General features: G+C 39.7%; 1 protein-coding gene across 4 annotated transcripts in view; it reads right to left on the reverse strand.

The window, feature by feature from the left end:
* The window catches only part of ARL15 (ADP ribosylation factor like GTPase 15), a 276,210-nt gene that overhangs the window by 233,679 nt on the left and 20,325 nt on the right, over positions 1-22,206 (reverse strand). The window contains exon 1 of one of the 4 annotated variants that reach the window (XM_027635361.1): positions 9,590-9,941. In XM_027635361.1, coding sequence (XP_027491162.1) covers positions 9,590-9,922 — 333 coding nt within the window. In that variant the 5' untranslated portion in view covers positions 9,923-9,941. Of the gene's footprint in view, positions 1-3,327; positions 3,494-9,589 lie in introns of those variants that run through there. The other 3 variants (XM_027635363.1, XM_027635362.1, XM_027635364.1) reach the window with 3 other exon arrangements.

Genomic DNA, 22,206 nt, shown 5'->3' on the forward strand with positions numbered 1-22,206 from the left:
AACCCCCAAAACAAAACAAACAAAACCCCCAAAACAAAACAAACAAACAAACAAAAAATTAAAGCTGAAGTGGTTGTTCATGCAAGAAGTGTCATCTTCCATTTCCGGTTGAAATTTACTCATCAATACCTGCCCAAGAAATAATCTTATATACAACTAAGATACTACATAGTATCTTGGGATACAGTCTAGGGAGATAAGCTATCACAATAAAATTGCTAATATACAACATTAAACAGGTTATCAATTTTATCTTATAAACCTCTTAGGCAAATAAAAGACCTTTTGTTTGTGAAGACACACGTTCAAATTTCTACATCACCCTCTCAAGTAGCTTATAAAAGTTCTACACAGATCAGGCTGATACATGCATTCATTCAATGTAAGAACCTTATCTAGTACAGAGATGCCTCTGAAGAAGTGTATTGTGAAATTCTACTTGTTTAAAATTTGCATCGTAAGTAGCACGTATGAAAACCTGAAGCATTTCTATTGTTTCCCACAAGTTCTCCAAGTAAAAACTGTAAGACTGGTCACATGCCATGCTTCTCACAAGATGTGTCATGCCATAATTTCTTAAATTAAGCATAGTCTACTGAACATAGGCCAACCAACACAAGTCTCTGTATACACTATAATCCTTTCAGACACAATGTAGCAAGAATGAAGCGGAAGAAGGTTGCAGATAGAGCACCAGATTACATAGTCACAAAACCGTACAAAACTGCATTTATGCAGCTGTGTTTGCACAGTATGTTTTAAAAGAGAGAATAACACAAGTAAAAGATGCCTCTAAATGAGTGAAGATGGATTCTTTTCTGGAGATGGAACCTGGTTTAGCTATGTTGATCAAAAACAAAACAACAAACCACACCACTTCTAACATTGTAATTATATCACTACAAACATAAAAAAAGACATCAAGCTCAACAGCCTCCTCTAGCTAGTAAAGATACAGAGGCCAGTGATACTTTTGGTTACAATGCATAACTAAAAACAGACCAGAGCATTGCAGTAGTACCAGCTCATTATCACATTGCATTAGCCATAAACCAAGGATCACATTGTAAGCAGGGGAGGCCCTAGTCAGGGTCTGGGTATCTCCCTCTAAGAGCTTCAGGGCCATAGTCCAACCAGACTCCAAATTACTTGGCTTTGAGCAGGATTTGAATGCTTTCAATAACTGCTAATATTAGAAGGTGCCACACATGTTCAGTATTTCTTGGGATCTCCTCCTCAATGGAGAAAAGAAGTCTGCACCAATGTAGGTTCGATTCAGATAAAATGAGAAAAACAACCTTCCCATGCAAGTCTGGGAAGAGCTGGCTGAGGGTAGACTCCTTGTGGAGATGGAACAACTCCTGAGTCCATGCTGCAGCGAACCTGACCTCAGCTATCCTCACCTCCCCCTCCACTAAATTCACTCATTCAGCCCCACTGCTAACTAAAACTTAGTGTCTAATACTCTGTCACAGGACTTCTGCAACCAGCAACAACTGCATACTTTGCTCTGCTCTCTGCTTCACACTGCAAGCATAGGTGAAAGTCTCACTGCCCAACATAAGGAACCAGCAAAAGTACCTTCTGCTTATGTTTTGATGGCAATGTAGGTGAAAGATCCCAACATAAATGCAAAACCCACAAAATTCCTTAACATGTAGAGCTTTTTGTTACTGTTGTTATGGAAATAATGAGGCAGGTGTTCTACATACATAGCTTAACATCTACATTATAACTTCAAATCTTGCATGGATAAAGAGTAGACCCATCTTTATGCTGGAACAGAGTGTGACAACAGTTTGGTCCTCCAAGCTGAAAATGGGCCCACACAACTAGTTCCTAACTCACCACCACAATTTTTTTTTTGTTAGAGCAGACTTTCTGAGGTGCCTGAAGCAGTTGATCAATGTTTTTTTTAGAGCTGACACCAAAAAAAGGCCACACAAAGTAAAGAGAAAAAGGACCAAATGGAGAAAAATAGTCAGGAAAAAAAAAGTAGAGCTATTTAATCTCCTCCCCCCTCTGGTTAATACAAAAACATACTCTCAGTTTCCAAGGCTTATTAAATTTATTGTTCTCCGAGTGGTTGGCCTTCCACAAAACAGCCTGTAGCAGTCACAGAGGTTAATGCAAGCACTTCAAAAAGTAGAGAATAGCCAGTTTTGTCTGGATATAAGTTTACAAAGGAAAAAAAAAAATCTAAGAAACAGCTCCAGGCTTTCAAGGAGCTACAAGGCTGCACTTGACACACATCGAGTTTATTATCAGTGTTTCATTAACTAGGTTCTTAAAGAGAAGTCTGCCTACTATTTCTTCCACATAAGGACTCATTTTCTACTCACTCTCTGTTATTTGAATTCAGGAAGGTAAGCCTAAAACATTTTTGGGGGTATAAAGCTGAATAAACCCAAATAAACTTAAGCTACATGGACACAAGAATATGAAAGTATAAATTCAAGGTATTTCTGGTTCAGTTAATTTCATTGTCATAAAAGGAAAAGTCAGCCACTGCATGCAGCTCTCTCACCTCAACATGGCAAATCTTCAAATCAGTTCACTAAAAAGAGCATCGTCAGAGATTCTGTTGTGTTTGATGAACTTCTCTTGAAACCTACTTCCTGATCGCACCTGATATCAGTAACGAACAGGGATAGCCAGAAGATGCCTACCCATTATTGCCCGATCTGCAGCTTTGCAGCACTCCACGGCGAAGGAAGGGGAACCAGTTCACAACAGAGCGCTCAAAGCAGCAAGACTAGAACAGTGGGATGTCAACAAGACTGGAGCGATGGGATGTGCTCATCACGCTCTCAACACTGTTAGGCTGAAAAGACCAGGTAAGCAGGTACCACACTAAAACAAAGCCGTCGGCTCGTTACCCGACCGTGCCACAGGGTTCGACTGCAGGGGAGTTCAAACACCGGCCACGACCCCATCCTGAGGTGCGCGCCTCGATACAAGCTCTCGCAGACGAATGGAGCCAATATTCATTAAAGAGCCATAAACGCTACACCCGAATACCAGCTGCCCGGGCGCCCGGCTGAACCCGCCCGCGGTAGCAATTTAGTTCATTCAAGCGTGCCCTAAGCTCCAGCATTTAGGAAAAAAACAGCGACCCGGGTCACAGCTTTAGAAACCTAATAGCGGCCAAATGAGCGGGGCCCGGCCGCTTTATTGCCCTTTAACAGCCCGGCGGGCCGGGCCGGGCAGCGCGGCCGGACCCTCCTGCCCCCCCGCCCTGGGGCTGCCCCGCCGGTGCTCACCTGACCCCCGCACACCGCCCCCGCCGCTCGGGAACGTGTCCGCCGGTGCGGGTCGGGAACCTACCAGGTAATCCATGTACCGGGGAGGCGCCGGGCGCCGCGCTGCCGAGTTCTCCGGAGGGGCCGCGGTTGCCCGCCCGGCTGACAGCGGCGCTGGGCCGGCCGGAGCTCCTCCGCCGCGGGGAGGGCGCGCAGAGCGGGGAGGCGCGGGGGGCTCGGCGGAGCGGGGCCGGGAGAGCGCGGGCGCTGCCCCGGCGACGCTGTCAGGGCGCGCTGCCGCCCGCACGGCGCGGCGGGGAGGGGAGGGAGGGAGGGAGGGAGGGAGGGAGGGGAAGGGAGAGGAGAGAAGAGGAGAGGAGAGGAGGGACGGCGGGGCCGGGCGGGCGGCGGAGGGAGGGACGCGCCGTCAGCTGATCGCACACGTGGGGCCGCGGGGAGCGCGCCCTTAAAGGGGTAGGCGCGCCCGGGAGGCGGGACCGCAGTGGGAGGGGGTCTGGGATTCCTTGTAGAGAGTCCAGAGTAGGGCAGCGGAGCTGGTGAAGAGGCTGGAGCGCAGGTCTCATAAGGAGCGGCTGAGGGAGCTAGGGGTGTTTAGCGTGGAGAAAACGAGGCTCAGGGGAGGCCTTATCGCTCTCTATAACTCCCTGAAAGGAGGATGTAGAGAGGGGGTTCGGCGTGTTCTCCTAGGCAACCAGCGAGAGGACGAGTGGAAATAGCCTTATGCTGCGCCACGGGAGGTTTAGCTTGGACATTAGGAAGAATTTCTTCGCAGAATTCCTTCTTAAACATTGCAATAGGCTGCCCAAGGAGGTGGTGGAGTCACTGTCTCTGGAGGTGTTTAAGAATAAAGACTGGACGTGGTCTTTAAGAAAAGACAGTGCTATGGTCTAGTTGACACGGTGGTGTTTCGGTCAAAGGTTGGACTCGATGATCTCAGAGGTCTTTGCCAACCTAATTGGTTCTGTGATAATTCCCCCAAGCACCTGTGAAAGCAGCGCTCATGGCTTGTACTGCAGGCTGACATCTGGACATGGAGGCTTTCCCACAAATGTATGGTGTTAGCAGGAATGCCTGACTTCCTGGAAAAATAGAAGGAAACTTCTAAACAGGTATGACGGTGGTACAGGAAATCTAGAAACGAGGCATCAACTGACAGATAAGGAAGAAAAAAAAACCTGTAATAAAAAGAATGGTGAAAGCAGGTAAGGAGCTAGGAGAAAGGAGGCGTAAATAAGGAGCCCAGAGCAAATGGGAGTAAGTATTTGTAAGGATGTTGGTAAGCAGTTGGCCTAGACCTAATAAATGGGGGTGGGGAAAGGGCAATTAAAACTGCTGCTCTGATTTTTGTAATTACTAAAGTCTATTGTCAACAGTTTCAGTTACAACATCCAGACAGTGCTGGTAAGGTGTTCCCCTTGTCTGCCCAAAAAAGCATCTTGTTCTTGTCAATGGATAATTAATTTTCCTCATGCATCTAGTCTAGAAAAAACTTCTTTCCTTTGACAGTCCTTACTTTACTTTGGGAGTCAGTATCAAATACAGCTAGATAGCAAATTGAATTTAATTTAGATGACAACAAATGATTTTATTTTTTTTTAACTTTTGATCATTAAGAAATTTGTTAACTTTAGTATTTTAATAGCTAACAGGCAGAAAGAGGGATACAGTCTTGGCCCTTCCTGCTATTCAGTATTTTGACTGTTTTCCATGTAGCCATAGCCATTGCTGGCAACTGTCTGCTGATCACGGGATGTCATTTTGACAGTGGGAACTACAGGGTAAAGACTCCTTTAGCCTTTGCAGAGGTGGCTAAAGTAGGTCTCTCAATAATGTAACAAGGGAGCTGCAAGAAACTCTGATTTCATTGTCCTTCTGCCATCACACGTGATTTTTAACATTTTGCATTGCTTTCCTCTTAACCTTTGGAACTCTTTATTTCTTCTTTTTAGCAGCAATAATACATCACTCTGGAGACTTGCTGCCTTAGGTGCTTCTCTAAACGAAGGGTGACTGGAAGGGAATCTATAAGAGAACATCAAGAACAACGGATATTTCTCAAGTATTTCCTATGAGAGTAATAGGAAAGAACTGAGATAATTGAGCAGAAAATAGAATCCATGTGCAGAGAGTTGCTGCAGAGAGGATGTTGTAATGGGAAATGAACTGACTTTCATTGAAACAAAGGAGATTTAGGCCAGATACTGGAAAACACTTTATTGGGAAGGATATTTGAGCATGGACAGACACCATGACTAAAAGTAGTAGAATATCTGAAAGTAGCATTGGGTTATATCAACCTTTCTCAAGTGCAGTTTAGTTAGCACTGATTTACAACTGGAGAAGATTAATTAGAAGACCCTCCTGTTTTATATGAATCTGATAGTTGTGATTATGACGATGCAGTGTGTTGATATATCCAAAGAAAAATGTTTATTCCCAAATGATTATTTTATACATACAATTTTCTTTCTAGCTTATAAATAAGACCTTGTGAGCTGAACAGAACATCAGTTAACTAAACCGAAAAATTTCTCATATATACACTGAAAATCCCACAAACTTGATCAAGAGAGAAGCCAAGCCAGGCCTAAACTTATGTATTAGTCATTCTGTATATTGTAAACACTTGAGTCTTTTGGCCATTGTGTAGCTTTATGGTACTTTCATTTTATTACATAAAGTGAAGATCAACATTGAACAATAGCAGAACGTAAGCAGAATACAAGTCCTGTAACACATGCCTTCTAGCCTACGTAACAGTCATGTAGGATTTCTTTCATCTGAAAACAAATTCAATTTAATATTGGAATATATACCTAATGCAGTGTTAGTTATCTTCATAAAGAAGCTTGTCAGCAGGAACTTGCAGGTCAAGATAGAAGGGACAAGATCAAAGTGTTTTAATGGAACAAAATTTCATGTGTTGACTATGAGGTAGTAAGTCTGGTTCCAAAAATGGAAGCGAGCTTATTCACAGAAGCACAAGTGTATATTCAGTGAAATCCCGTTGCAAAAATAATTTTCTGTAAACTTGTGTGAAAAGTAATCAATCTGGGACTCAGACTTTGACCCTGAGAAGTGCTGAGCACAATATTTTATCATCTATTGCTTATGTCAGTGCAATTTAATGAGTTTAAACATTTTAACACAAGATTACCACCTGACAAATTGAAGGTTTTATAGCACTAGCAGTTAACAAATTCTGAAGGTGGAACTGACATAAAAATGTATTGGTTACTTAGTAGATATTAGTAAAATGGGAATTTAAAATGAATATGCCTATTTCCAAACATACTTTGGTGGAATTAATGTCAGAACTGTATTGCCAGCTCTATAGATACAAGTTGTCCAAGTAAGCACTATCTTGGAAAACAACTTGAGGGACAGGCATACTGTAGAACACCTTTTAGTCATATTGTTTTATTTTCTAGTCTCATCAGTTAAACAGATTCTGTCAAGATAATACTTATGTAGAAGTCCTGATGAAAGCAGTGCTATTCATTCAGTAGCAGTACATAGGAACAGTGTTTGCACATCATGGTTTGAGTGACCTGAACACTGGATGTTTTATAAAAGGTGCCCTAAAGCAAAAAGACCTAAGAGTGTATCAGGGACTGAGACATTCTAAACCACTTTACCACATGAGAATAATTTAATTCATTAAGAGAACAAAGTGCATGGTATGTTTGTTCTCATCTTGCTCTCCACATCCCACCCAATTTTAATAAATTAGGGGAAAGGCAATTGACTTTTTTTTATTATTAGCAAGAAGATGGTTGTACTAATCATCAGGTTTTACTGATATAAGGAGCCCTGATAGCTCTGGTAAGGAAAATTAGTTACCGGAGGGAGGAGGATGATATATTACCCTTCTAATTAAAGTTGAGAAACAAACTATTCATTGTCTTTGAAAGTATTGAAATAAGCTACCTCTGTTCTTCTTATCAACATTAGTTTTCCATGGTACAAGGTTGTTACAGCAGGCATACACAAACTTTCACTTTGGCAAGACATAGGATAGTTAACAGCAGAAAAGCAAAACATAATTTGTAGTTTCATGCTAATACCATATACTTACTCTGGAAAAATAAAATCTGTAGAGGAAAACCTCATGTAAAAATGTGGTTCTCTTGACTCAGGATATTCATACAGTAATCTAAATGCTCCCAAATCCTACAAAATCCCTTTACTGGGTATGGCTAGAAATTTGGAATTGGATGCCTTAAAAAGTACAAATTGTGGGTAGTTCAAAAATACAAATTATGTGATGAAACGGTCTCTAACTTCACTGGCAGAGCAGACAAGAAGCTGGACCAGACAGGAACTTAAGACTAGGTAGAAAAGTTCTGAGTTAAACAGCTGGAAAACTGATAGGAAAAATTATTTGAATGGTCTAATGGCAATAGGTTTTTAAGCATACATTGTAACAATAAATGTGTGTGGCCAATAGTGACCAAAATTATTTCCTAGAAAGATCCAGAAAGGCATAAAAATGGAAAAAAAAACTGGACTGAGAAATGAAAGAATGGGTGTTTTACAAGGGGAGTTTGAGCATTAAATAGAGGCCAAGAGCAGTCAGCAGTTATATTTGCAGCTCAAATGTCGGCAAGTGACTTGGAGCCCGCTGTTAATCAAACTCATGTGACTTACAGGGAAAGGGAGAAGGTGCTCTAAGTAAATAATGCTTGAAGCAATTTGCAGCTCTTTATCTGATATATTGACAAATGTCAGCATGCAGAGATACCATAGCCAAAGGTGAAGGAACGCTATGAGAGAAGCAAAACCTCTCCATCAAAAATCTTTTCCTCTTTCTCTTTCCTTTGATGCTTTGCTGCCTTCTGGCAATTTGGTCACTATGTGTGCTATGGGTAGATATTTTTTTTCTATAAAAGAACACATGGGTATGAAAGCAAGCAAACAGATTTTGAAAAGGCTTTTTCACCTGTTCTCCCTTTTCTTGTTTCCAGAAATATTTGGCTGACCTTTAGGTAACCTTACTGGCAAAATAACAACAGGCAGTCTAAGAGCAAAGATTAATGATAGAACAAGGTCAAAAGTAAAAACCAGTTTCAGACTGTAGTTATGCTGATATAAATGTAGTATAATTTTAATGAATTTAATTAATTTAAACCTATAGGATATGAATAAATATTACAGTTGATTTTATACAGGGTATTTACTCCTCCCTGTGTGCCCAAAATGTTACTGTTGGTAAAGTAATGCAAGAAGATTTGCATGAGGAAATTTGAATAGATTATATTGCCAAGCAGGCTGGAATTTACATATGATATTTTTTCACTTCTGTATCACCCCTCTAAAGTTGGTAGTGATGTAGACTCATTTTTCATTTCATGAGTCTTCTATGTAAGGTCTTTAAACAGTGCTATAGCAAAAGAATAGCAATCGAAACAATAATTAAGAGTCCTAGTTCTATACTGGTAACCTTGTTTGAGCTATTAGCTGAATTTGAAGACTACGTGATCATAGATATTGGCCTTGGTAGCAGGGGTTCTGTGTTTAAGAAACAGGAATTTGGAAGCCCTAGATTTAGGATCTTAGGGTTTCTTCTCATATATACATAAGAAAACATTTGAATTCTTAGTTTGGTTTCTTTTTGTGAAATGGAAAAAATAATGGGTTTCTATAGCAAGATGTTGTGGAAATTTAAAAAAAAAACAGTCCACAGTTGTGATCTGGTTTAACTCTCTACTTGTGGCCCTGTAGAAACTTCAAGAGATTGATTAGAGGTTGTACCTTCATGTTCCTGCTGAGAATCAACAAGGAGACAAACCCTAAAAAATATAATCCCATTTCACATAATATCTGGTTTTCTGGGATTAACTGAATCTTTGGATTTTTTTTAACTTTGGTGTGGTACATTTTATGAGGACTACAGTTTTGCTTTTTGTCCATAAAAAGCATTTGTTTCTAATATTGTTTACAGAGTATTCAAATATTTATCTCTCATGTTCAGATTGTTTTTTCTTTTTACTGAATGAATATACAAATAAAAGCAATACAGTTAGACTCTGGTCTTTGCTTTGGTGTTAACATGTTTCCATCTGTAGCTTTTTCCTTTGTTTCCATTATGAGAGCTTTGTTAGCCTAGAATTACACTTGTGTTCCAAATTTACCCCTAAAAAACATTAGAGACGCAATATTCTGTCTCTTTCCAACTATAAAATGGACTAGTTCTTAAAGCTTTCCACCTTCCTATTTGGGCTTAGAAATTTCTTCTTATTTTCAGAAGTTTTCAATTCATAGTCTTGTTAAGGTGTGAAAAAATGCCATTTCATTAGTAAAAGAAAATATAACTTATGACCTACATAATGCCTCTGTTGTGCTTGGAGATTAACAGTGGCCATCCCACAGGTCTGCCTGGCCAACAGAGAGGGAGGTGGTACCTCAAGTAAAGCTGTGCAGGAAGCTGGAACCTCAGTCTGACTGCTGCCAGCATTCGTCCTCTTCATTCTAAAGGAGCACATATGAATTGGTGAGAAGAAATATGAGGTCTCCAAGCAAATGAAAAAACAGATAATTCTGAAACAAAAGAAATTGCAATTTGCATATGACCTTACATAATATCTAAAGTATTTCATATTTATATTAAATGTGTTATCCCATCTTATATACTTTAGTGTGTCTTCCTTAACAGTCATGTCTTCCCAAGAAGTCAGTGTGACTACAAACCCATACAACTAAACTTTGCCTGAAGTCTAAATATAGCATATATTAAGAATATGGTCAGCAAAGCCTTGTAGCTATATGTGGAGATGACCATTTCATCTCTTGCTGGAAATAATGAACACCAGATACAAGGTCTTAGTGGTTCAAGTTTTTCTATGGTTTAGCTTACGTTGTTTCTGAGTCTTGAATGAAAAGCAAAATGCCTTTTAGCAGAAAGAATAAAACAAATGCTCAAGATGAGGAAGAAATAATTTGTTGGTATTGAAAAACCTTTGTGTCAGGTTTTAGCCTCATCTAGGCAGTACAGTAAGAAGAGGAAGGAAAAAGTAGCAACACATGCTTTACACTTTGAACTTCAGTTACCAGTTCACACAAAAGTAATTCTTTTATTCATGTTCGCCAATTTAAGCTATGCAGGCATGTGAACACAAGTTATAATAAAACCTGCATTTTGCTATCCAGCATATCCTTAGGAGTTCTTATTTTCTTCTCTTTCTCTTATCTTAAAGTTCTACTGACTAAAGTGGGCTTATATACCTTGCTGCATATTTCTGATGGAGTAAAGTATGTAACTAATGATAAGGCACACATACCAACACAGAGCTGAAACAGGACTAAAAAGCAACATCAGAGCATAAGACTATAAGCAAAATCTGAGGTATAGCTATCAGTGCCTCAAAAAATTATAACAAGCCGTGAACAATACCTATGAAGAATCTTATGTCGATCAGACGTTTACCGAAAGAATTGTAGTTCAGCCACTTTTTAAAGATAAGGAATAGGGAAATGTGGTATCAACTGCAGATGATTTAAAGGAATTCCCATTTAATTGAAAAGAAAGAAAACAGGGCCAAGGTACTAATTCTCGAGGGGAGAAAACAGATGTAGTAAGTAAGGAGATAGTGTGAATTGAAAACAGCAAGTTAATTAGGGAGTCTTAGAAACAAATTGTATCTCTCCAAAGAGTTTCTTTCAATCCTGAGGCTTTTTATGATGTTTTGGTAGGTACAGTTCTACCTATCTGAGGTAATAAAAGTTTGAAACAATGATACACTGAAAGAATCCTAGTAAACCAACTTCATGTTCCCCCACTAAGACAGCAGATATATATTTTACCTGGATACTTCAGAAAATAATGCTATACTAGAAGATATATCTGGAAGAAGGAAAGCAAATATGTATAACAACGTGTTGTTTCTTTTTCAGTTTCACTAATTTCTCTGTACAGAAGCTATTGAATAAATAACTTGTGTTTTTAAATCACTCAACTCTCTCCTTAGTTTCCAAAAACAGTTCACATACACAAATCTGAATGGGATCTGCACTGTAGGAATAACAAGAACTGAAAGTAATCCAAATGTTTTTGAAACAGCATTCCTTCTGGGTTTGGGAGCTTCCACTTAAATACCTGTATAACCACCTCCACCTTCACATGAACTGCTCTTGGAAGGTTAACATGTGGAATATAATTGCAGAGGTATTCAGGATCGGTTATATTACTTTCTCTATCAAGTGGTTTGGTTGACTGCTGGCTAGTGTATAAATGCTGTAATTCAAACTGATTTCAGTCCTGGGCCCATTTACGTGGAATAGGTTATGTCAAAACATGTTTCTGAAGTTGTGATGAGTAATTAAGGTTGAACAGAACAGGCTGTTAAGCTTACCCCCTTATAAGAGCTTATTCAAAAGATGCTTAAGCACGTTCTTCAATTACCAGTAAGTTCAAAAGACCATAGTCCAAATCTTTATAGAAGAACGTATGAAAAACATTCTTCTTAATTTTTTTTCTTAATTCAACTTTACCTTGGAAATCCACAGGTCAATTTTTCACTATTTGTTTTATATCACAGATTATTAAGAAACTGTTCTGATAGCGTGAGTGAAAATGAGGAAGGGACCCTATGCAAAATGGATGATCTTCATAATGAGAATGGTTGCCTATTCTGAAATCACAGGCAGAAATCTATTTAAAAACATGAACAGTATTTGCATCCAGTATTTGCATCTTCAGCATAATTTTCATCATCATAACAATAGCAAGAACATCATCTCTTTGAAAGACTGCACCTTCTGTCTCAGGAAAAGCAGAAAAGCCTTTAACCCAGTACTTGATTTGGAGAGCTAATTCATGTTCCTAATAAAATCACTTTTTTCAATAGGAACAAGACAGTGGCTACCTGACTTTCATATAAACAGTTTCAGAGGTTTTCTTTGTAACTGAATGGGTTTTCATAGGCCTTAAGCATTGATTTGTACAGCTATGCAGACTTGAAAGAAAAATACAGCTCTTGAATTCTGGCTACCCAGAGAAGTGCATACACCATCTGTGGCTGAGAGGGAAATGTAAAGCAAACAACTGAAGTAGCTTAGATGTGTTTATCCAATCAAAACTAAACTCTAAAGGCAAATGTGGTGGTATAATTACTTGTCACACAGCTAGCGCATCCATCAAAATATGTGTTTCGCACTTTGACGCTGACCATGTAGCCTGTGTGTTTTAGGAATACGTATTTTATCTTCGAACTTGGGCTAAATTAGCATGACGAGATCTGCCACCGTTACTCTCTGCATGGAAGATTTTTTAATGAGAGAAAACAAGACATCATCTATTGGGAGATAGGCAGCTGACCCTAAAATGCCATTGCTCTGACAGCTCTCTCTACTGTATCTTGTTCCTGGTCCAGAAGATACTTCCAGTAATACTGTTCAGAATGACTGTAAACCACAATTCAAGAGTGAGAACAGATTATAACAGCACATAGTGAGGCTTCTGAATCCTTTAAACACAGGCAAATGGCAACAAGTATTGGGATAAACTGAGATATAACAGTGGAATTCTGCCTGTTTAAGTCCTTTGTCTTAGAGAATTCCATAGGAGGAAAAAAAATTAAAATTTTGCGTCTCAAACCAGAATAGACACCTGAAAGGAGTCAGAGGCAGAATTTTATTGAGTCTCAGAAGGCCAAGATTAATCTGGAATACATGGGGGAAAAAAAAATCAGTATTCAGTTCTGCTGTAGTGGAGAAGTGGCAATGCTCAACAAGTGTATTTGAAGGGTTTGTTCCTTAGAACAGATTGAAAGTAGGGAAAGAGGAACTGGGAGTGGGTCTAGGGAGTTCCAGTGGGAAGGGTGACTGGAAAAAGTCACATCTGTGGAAAGGAATGAGATTATAGAAAAATGAAGGAGAAGGATGAGGGAAATTCTGGAGCTTTGGAGAGTCTCTCCACACACTCACTAGCCCTCATGTCTTCAGAGGACAGGACACTACCTCCTCCACTTCCCAGTAGACTTTCCTCCCACAGCAGTCCACTCCCAGCTTAAAACCTAGAGGTCTTTTCTTCCCTACTCTTGCTCCCATTGAGTGGCTTTGAGGTCCCACTATCGCTGGAGGATGCAGTCACTTGACTGTGTGGATGGGGCAGGGGAGGGACAGCCAAAAGTGAGCAGGCAGGTTGTTGCCAGCTCACACACTGACAGCTCACACTTCATACACACCAGCTTAACCCCCAGCAAGATCTTGCAAAACAAGTATCAAATTCACATACTGTTGTTTGCTTTGGCTGTGCCTGGAAGTTAAACTTGCCTATTGCCACTTGTATTGGTGAGATTCCACAGATTTCAGCTGATTTCTATGAGTAGAAATTGAATGGCTTGTTAGCAAGCCCCAGTTTTCCATGGGTGCCTGGAAGAAGGTCAAGGAAGTCTCTAATGCCCACTGCTGCCTTTCACAGAGCTTTCTGGATGCTGGTGGTACTTGTGCAGCAGTTTTAAGATGCCTCCATCAGTTGCGAAAATATTTAATAATACATAAATTGTTTATGTTCTTCTTTATTTCTCCCTGTAGAATAAAACTTTTGAGAAATCTTTCTTCCCGTCCTAAGCAAGGAAAAATAATAGAGTAAAATGACAGAACCCTTTGGGAAAAACTGTTTAGCAACAGTTAAGGACTTTATTGACTGAACCTGCTATTTAAACAATTTAATTCTGCTTATGTGGGCTATGTAAAATTAGGTGTAGAAAACGACTAAAGGCAAAGCCTATATATTAATTATTAATATATTAATATTTCTATATTATTAATATATTACCCTAATATATTAACTAAGAAACTGAGTCTTTTTAAGGGTTTGAAACATATCTAATGATTTGTTTATAAAAAGCATGGACTAAGGGTTATTGCAGTTTAACAAATGAACTGCTGATGCTTTGCCCTGGGGAACAGCAGATGGTCACTGACAGGGAAGGATTCAGTCCAGAAAGAGCAGAGTGTGCTGTCAGTGGTTTGCTTTTTTTTCCTGGGAAGAGGTACCAAATTAATAGAGATGTTAACTGACAATTATATTAAATGTGAACTTGCTCTTACTATGGTCAAGGGCAGATCTGCATTAACTGCTTTTGTCTGAGATAATCACATTTAGTCACTGTATTTAAAAACACAGTGAATTACTGCATTAAAAAGTTCATTTAGTATTTTTTAACTAGAGGAATTCAAAGGGACAATGGAGGTGGCAAACATCTGATTTTAAATACCAGCAAGGAACCCTAAAACAGCTGTTCTGTTCACAGGCACAAGAAGTTGTTGTGAATCCAGGTATTTCTCAGCATTCCTTATCACTGCCACTCATTTTCCAGGGTCTATTAACCTGCTTTGGGACTCAGGATGGGGAAACGTGATTTCTGTCAGGATAAAGCTCCCTCCTGACAGACTTTGTGCAAAGGTCTGTATCAGTAAATATGCATTAAGTTTTGGAGAGACTCGGGAATGAGACAAATTCCATTTACCTTATAGTAAAATGTAATTTCAAAATAAGAATAGACAGAATGCTTGTTTATTTTATAGTCTCCTTATTTTTTTACAAACTGTAAAAGACTAGTTACTATTCCCCATTATTATTTACAAGAAACTGCAAATATATAGTTAAGACAGAAAATCATGGGGTTGTAGCAACTGTGCTAGTAATAATCCTGGATAACGCACAATTTTTTTTTGTATGTTTTTCACATATGTAGTTTGACACATTAGCACATACAACCACCTATCTCACTTATTATCACTGCAACATTTTTACATATTAATGTCCAACTACTCTCTGAGGCTTATTTTTTTACTTTATCTACAGCACAGGTACTATAAAAATAAACATTTAATCCTTTTGTCCCTTTACTCCTTTTTAGTCTATATGCATGGAAAATTCAATTTCAACAAGAACTTTGCCCAAGAGAAGTTTGAAAGGTAAGCCTATGGTTGTTAATTTTAAATTGAACTCAAGCAATTTCATCCTGTAAAAGCTCTTTGTAGACAAAATCCATTAATGCTACTATAGCATGATAAGCCTAGAATAGGCATGCTTTTGTGTCTTCTTTGCAATCTAGTGTTCTACTGGTGAATAAAACAAAAGCAATAGCCATGCAAACAGGACAGCAATACAGTAACATTTCCTTTACTAACAGCAACAAAAGGTAAATCTTCTGAAAACTTGTACATTTCTATTCAACATGCATCCCTTTGAAAAATTCTCTTATTTTCTGTATACTCACCTCCACTTGCTGTATCCTTGTATTTTCAGATGCGGTTATAATGATGGCCCAACAGCCATCCACTGCTGTGCTATCACATCCTATAAAGCAAGTGACATACTTCTGGGGCCATAGTAGTCTGCCTCTGATTCCTGAGTCAGCAAGCTATTCTTTGGTTTTGTCAGGAATCTTAAAGGTATGTTCACATTAAACTCCACTTCTTTTTCGTCACTGGTGACACACTGTCATACTTAGCAATTCTCATGATTTTCCTTGTTTGGTCTTTTTCCTCTGAAGGCTTCATATGCTATTTTGTCTATGTGTAAGACTTTTTGCATGCGTGCATTGCAAGATACCGTCTCTCCTGAAAAGCTCAATAAACATAAATAGGGCTAGGATGCTGATACCTCTTCACACAAGTGGACTAGAAAGACTGTGGTTTTCCAAATGCCAAAGACAAAGGACCAGGAACTAAACTGGAACCAGTTTAGTTCCAGAGGACCCAGGAACTAAACTGGATTTCTTACCTCCCAAGGCAGTGCCACAAGTCCAGCCATCCATTCTTGCTAACACTTTGGCAGCTGGATTATAAACCTCTCTTGTGAGTAATAAAACCACTTAATGATAATCATCTGAACAACACAAACTTAGCAATGCTGCAGACATGCTAGGGAGCATCTTGTGCACCCAAGAAGCTCAGCTGCATTAGCGTCAAGGGTATAGGAATAAATACAACAGAGAGCATGCACTCTTTGAAATGCATTTCCACTCAGGCAATTTATTGTGTGAGTGGGAACTTTATAACAACACTGTCCCCCTTCTCCCACTGTTCCTATGTGAATTCAGCATGTGAATTCAGCCACTTCAGTGCAATTCTTTCGTCTACCCTACATGCAATTACAGCTTCAAGGGAGGGGGAAAATAAGACATGCATGCAAATATTCTGAGCGCATCTTGAAGAGTTCTCGCTTAGGAATAAACTGTGTTTGTCTTTTGACCATCCTCCACATGGTCTGAGGATGAGAATAAGTTGCAAGAAGGTGCCCCATGAAGGAATGAATCACAATTTAAAGACGCTGACAGACCTCTCAGCCAAACTGAATCTCAAATCAGGAAAACAGGTGGAAATACTAGGGTTTTCTAAAAGCTCATTAAGAGTCAGGTATTTTGTGTGGTAACTGTACAGATTTCAGCTCTGGAAACAAGTCCAAAGCATGTGTTACTGGTCCCTTTGACTCTCACTAATGTATTTTTCTTTTTTTCCTTGAGGGAAAGGCTAGCAGCCAAAGTATAGCTTTCTTGGCTTTAACATATCTGAAGAATACATGAGAAGAAACACTTGTTGTATTTTATTTCTGGCTTATTTCAGCATGGAGTATGGATAAATCTGGACCATATATGATTTTTTTAGTCCTGGCTAAATAGTAAACTAGCTTTCTGTATAACTAGCATGAAATTTGATCACTTGCTTCTACGTGGAGGGTTTAAGAATAAAATTAAGGTGAATTTGTTAATTCATTAACATGCAACCCTGTTAATACTTAGTGAGGGAATTTAGGTTAAATATTATTGTTACTCTGAACACTTAAAAAATCATAAATAGTAGTACTAAATTAACCAGATACTAGGAGATTCTTTCGAGTAAAGTTGTAAATATTGTGAGCAAAAAGAACAGTACATTTGTATTTAGAGCAAATTATTCTCATTAGCGTTGATCACTAATTCTTCATTTTTACCCTGCTCAGCAGATTGACATGCATATTAATGCACTGTCTTGGAACTGAGCCATAGGCAAAAGTAATGTTTTTGACATGTTCACTGGTTTAATGGCTAGCTTTCAGAAGGTTAAGGTGTATTACTGCATACAAACAGATATTGTAAGATTTCCAATAAATTCTCTAGTATATCTGTAGTATATCTCTGTTGATACTTCCAACAGGAACCCCACTATTCTCCCTGACCATGTCCTTCCTCCACTGTGTTACCAAGTATCTGCAGGTGCACTGCACACCTGTGACACTTCATACAGGAGTGCCCCGCTTTCCCCTCCGTCAATCAGAAGACCCCCATGGCCCGCTCGATACCCCTCCCCTCTCTTCCCCACCCCCTTCCCCTGTACCCCCCCTCCCCCTTCCCCCCCAGACCTGAAACGGCAAACCTCTGTGTGCTCCGAAGCTGCTCTATCCTCCTCCATGGGTGTGTAGCAACTGCTGGCAAGGCTCCCCCACTTTCTCTCTCCCTTCTCCTGCTGCGACTGCACCTTGGGACCGCGCGCGGCACGTAGGGGGGACCCCAGACTAGCCCGGGAGCCAACCCCCCGCACTCAGCCCGCCCCCCCCAACCCCTGCACTTCCCTCGGCAGTAGGGGGGACCCCGGACTAGCCCGGGAGCCGGCCCCCGCGCTTAGCCCGCCCCCCCCAAACCCTGCACTTCCTTCGGCACGTAGGGGGGACCTGCACCTTAGGAAGTCCCCCATCATCCCCACATCACCATTGGCCAATCAGAGCTCAAATCAGTCCAGCAGTTTAATTACCTAGGCAGCCTCATCTCCTCGGATGGTAAGATTGACAGAGAGATAGACAACAGGTTAGCAAAGGCATACAGTGCTTTCAGAAAATTCCACAAAAGAGTATGGCGTAATAAACGCTTGAAGAAAAGTACAAAGATCAGTGTTTACAAAGCCATAGTGCTGTCTACTCTCTTATATGGTTCCGAATCATGGGTCATCTACCGCCACCACCTGCGTCTCCTAGAACGCTTCCATCAACGCTGCCTCCGTACAATCCTAAACATTCACTGGTCAGATTATGTGACCAATACATCTGTTCTAGAACAAGCAGCAGTCACAAGTATAGAGGCCATGCTGATGAGAACACAGCTGCGTTGGGCAGGACACGTCTCAAGGATGAAGGACCACCGCCTCTCTAAGATCTTGCTTTATGGTGAACTTGCCACTGGCTGCTGCAAGAGGGGAGCCCCGAAGAAAAGATACAAGGACTCCCTGAAACAACATCTCAGCCTTGGCCTTATTGATCATCATAACTGGTCTACTCTGGCCTCCAATCGGGAGGCCTGGAGACACACCATCTACAACGCTGCTGATGCCTTTGAAAACACACACAGGATCACTCTCGAGGAGAAAAGGCAACGCAGAAAGAACCGTGTCTTGCGGAATACACCTTCTAAGGAGTCTTTCTGCTGTGCCTTTTGCAATCAGATATGTCTGTCACGTATTGGCCTCATAAGTCACCAACGTGCCTGTAACAAACGTGGATAAAGCCTTCCCAAATCTTCGTTCGCGAAGCCCAGCCATGATGATGATGATGATAATGATGACTTCCAACAGAGGCATTTTAACTTTGAACCTACCAGATCCTGCCTACCTTTCCTAATATCCTTTCTGCTGCAAATGAGGAAGTTCTAGTGTATCTCTGCTGGGACAGTGGGCAGAACATACCCAATAGATTCAGTCTCCAGAGAGGGGACTGCCAAGAGGCTTCATCTTACCACATCAACTGACTCATACTTCTCATGGAAGAGGAGTAGATGGAAGTCATAGTGTGCTCAGATTTAACTTCACTTTAAAAAACGTTACATTACTATCTGAATTAATTTTCAAAAGTGATTCTATCTTTCTGTATATCCCACATCCTTACAACAAATTGTGTCTCATGCTGAAAAACAAAGAGGAATAGAAATCTAACAATTGTGACTGTAGTACAGTAAATTTTTTAAACACTTAAGAAGAAAATGTTAAATTTCAGATTTCCTGTGCAGCTTTAATTCAGCCTGCATATGCCTGTATGTGCTGTTCAATTATATGACTCTATTGTATATTTTCCACTTGACTACTGTATTAGTCAGTATTCAATTTTCCTTTTTCTTTACTGTTATTATTGTTGTATGTGGCCTCATTTTTTTACTCACAACTTGACAAATTCTCTCTGGGGACAAAAGTTTTTTTTGCTTTGTCATACATTCTGACACTAACTTATTCACAGATATTATGTTTCTATGATATTAATTAGTTCATTTTCACAATAATCCTTTGAGATGAGAGAGTATTATTATTGCTTTCAGAAGAAGGAATGAGGCAGAGAAAGTTAAAAGTCAAAGTATCTATTGATTTTGAGTACCTAATATAAGACAGAAAGGATTCTGTAATATTTAACATCAAATAGCAACCAGCCAGACTGCTTTAAGTATTACCTGGAAGTACAGCTCTGACTGCCTAACACTCTGTAGACCAGGTCTTGACATTCCAGTCAGACCTGCTGTAGTGGAACAAAGAATGGGCTAATGGAGCCAGGTATTTCTGCTGGCCTTTCTCCCCACATCCAGAGGTAATAACTACAGTGGGTTGTATCCGGTAACACAAGGGATCAGTCCAAATGTTTTGTACATGCGAGCAATCAACTCCACGTTTCTACAAAAGGCATAGCTGACATGTCACAGCTTCCTATGCCAGCCAGTTTGAGTCAGAAAGATACCCCTTAATGAACTTGGCCACACATATGAGATGTGGACATTAAAGGTAACAAGTTGTTGGAGAAAAGTGACTGTAGCAACTGCATTTTGGAAACCCTTAGTGCCTTTTGCATGCTCAAATGAGAACTTCATGAGTAGTCATGCACCTGAAATGTCATTGGTATGTAGCAAGCATGTTTTGTAACCTCATTAGCTAGCTATCTAAATGCCTACTTCACATTTGGATAGGGATAAAAATTAGCCTAAAACATATGAAATCAATGTGTGACATTTTAGATCAGGAAATTAAAATTATTATCAGCATATGCAAAGTAACTTTAAAGACTAAAGAAATTGGGTATCCACTGAGAAAAAAATACTAACTTTGTGATTCTACATAATCAGAGCTTAGAACTGCAGCAGTAGAATAACTAAAAAACACTTTTCCAGATTGCAGAATAGTTTGGTGTCTTTTTATGGTATCACCAGGACGCATTGTTGACTCTGGGAACAATAATATGAAGAACAGGAAACTGTATTTGATCTCTCAAAATAGCTGAGGCCTCTTGCACTATGTAAATACTTAAACTTGGACACTGATTTTCTATGGTTCTAGGCTAGGCTCAGGATTACAGAATTACCAGCTGTTTATATATTGGCCCCAAATCTCTATTGCTCTGCAGTCTGTGCACGTTAGCTGTCTCACAATTCCAGTTCACAGAACTCATTACTATTGTTTGCTCACTGACAGTTAACTGCTCTCTATGGCTCCCTATACCCAGGAAGAATGAAACGTGATTTGGCAACTGAGGCTCTAATTCTTGCTCCCGAGCAGAAAAAGGGCCTGTCTCCAAACTACACAAATTCAGGTGGGAGAATTAAATAAAAGAAACTACATACAAACTATAACAAAGTAGGGAGGAACTAGAAAGCATCCCTTCCTCAGTAAAAAAGAAAAGCCACTGCCAAAAAAAGTCTACCATTACACCAGTGGAAAAAAAATGCCATAGGCTGCAAACCACTGGTATGTGATTTAATAGTCTGTCATTGTTCTTAATCCTGTTATTGTTTTCTTTGCTATTTGTTTCCACAGCAAAATTCCAGCAGTGATAGAAAATGAATAGCAGTGAGACAGTTTGGAGTCCATCTGAAACTGTCTGGTGTTCTTTGAGTCCTGGATTTTTGCTAGAATAAGATTTAATCTTGCAACCTGTACTTCACTGATATCTTCACTGAATGCTCTGGGAACAGCAATATGAGTAGGGAGTTGGCAAACTGAACAGATAATCACACATTATTCAACATCCAGCTGCCTTTGGCTACTATCACTCAGTACAGTTTGCTGAATGACAGCTTGCTTGTACACTGGTAATCAAATTTCCTTGCATTTAGAATATTTTGTCTTTCATTCTCGGTTTCCACCCTCTTTATCCATCCATCAGTCATTCTCTGTATAAAACTAAATATGTTTTGAATTCATAGAAAATGTCAACAATGCCAAGTCCTTTGACTGCATGTTAAAGCCCCCTCTGTGGTTTGTGGTTTTCCTTATGGTTAACTCTTCTGAATGATTTTCCTGTGTCTTTGTTCATGCCTAAGAAAAAGAAGCCCGATTTCACTTTATAAACCACAGACTCCATACACACATTTACATCAGTAAATAACTGTAACTGGCCCCAATGAAAGCTACAATCTACATGGAATGGCTAACACAAGCCCAGTAAACACATCTGCATTGCTTTTTAAAACTTTCCTCCACTTTAAAATCCAGTATTACTAATACAACTACAGAACTATCCTATTAACCTGTACAGACCTAATTTACCTCCTTGCTACAGCAAAGATTAACATGGAAAAAGAGCTTCTACTGTGCAAATAAAATGGTTTCTATAATATGGGAGTTAAATCTGCTTTTATAAATATTATTGCTCTCTCATGATCTCACAACAAACATTTTATTTCTTGCACAGCATGCTATGTAAACTTAAACCTTAGAAAAATAAAGTTTAATTAAAGTTCTTCTTACCTTCAGTAGAACAACATGAGAGCAACAGATTTTGCACAGCTGTTCTGATCTGTGTTATAAAAATAGCTGTATTGACAAATATGTGTTGGGAGGAAAGTATTGTAGTAATGGAAAGAAAGTGCCAACTTGCCTACTGACCAGATGTCAGGTCATTTTATATAAATGTTTATATGTACAGTGATATTTGCTTAGAGTGTATGGCAAAGACTGAGTGAGATTCTGCCAGTATTTTATATCGTACAAT

Source organism: Corapipo altera, unplaced genomic scaffold (genome assembly GCF_003945725.1).
Source record: "Corapipo altera isolate COAL_440 unplaced genomic scaffold, ASM394572v1 61411, whole genome shotgun sequence".
Lineage (NCBI taxonomy): Eukaryota > Metazoa > Chordata > Aves > Passeriformes > Pipridae > Corapipo > Corapipo altera.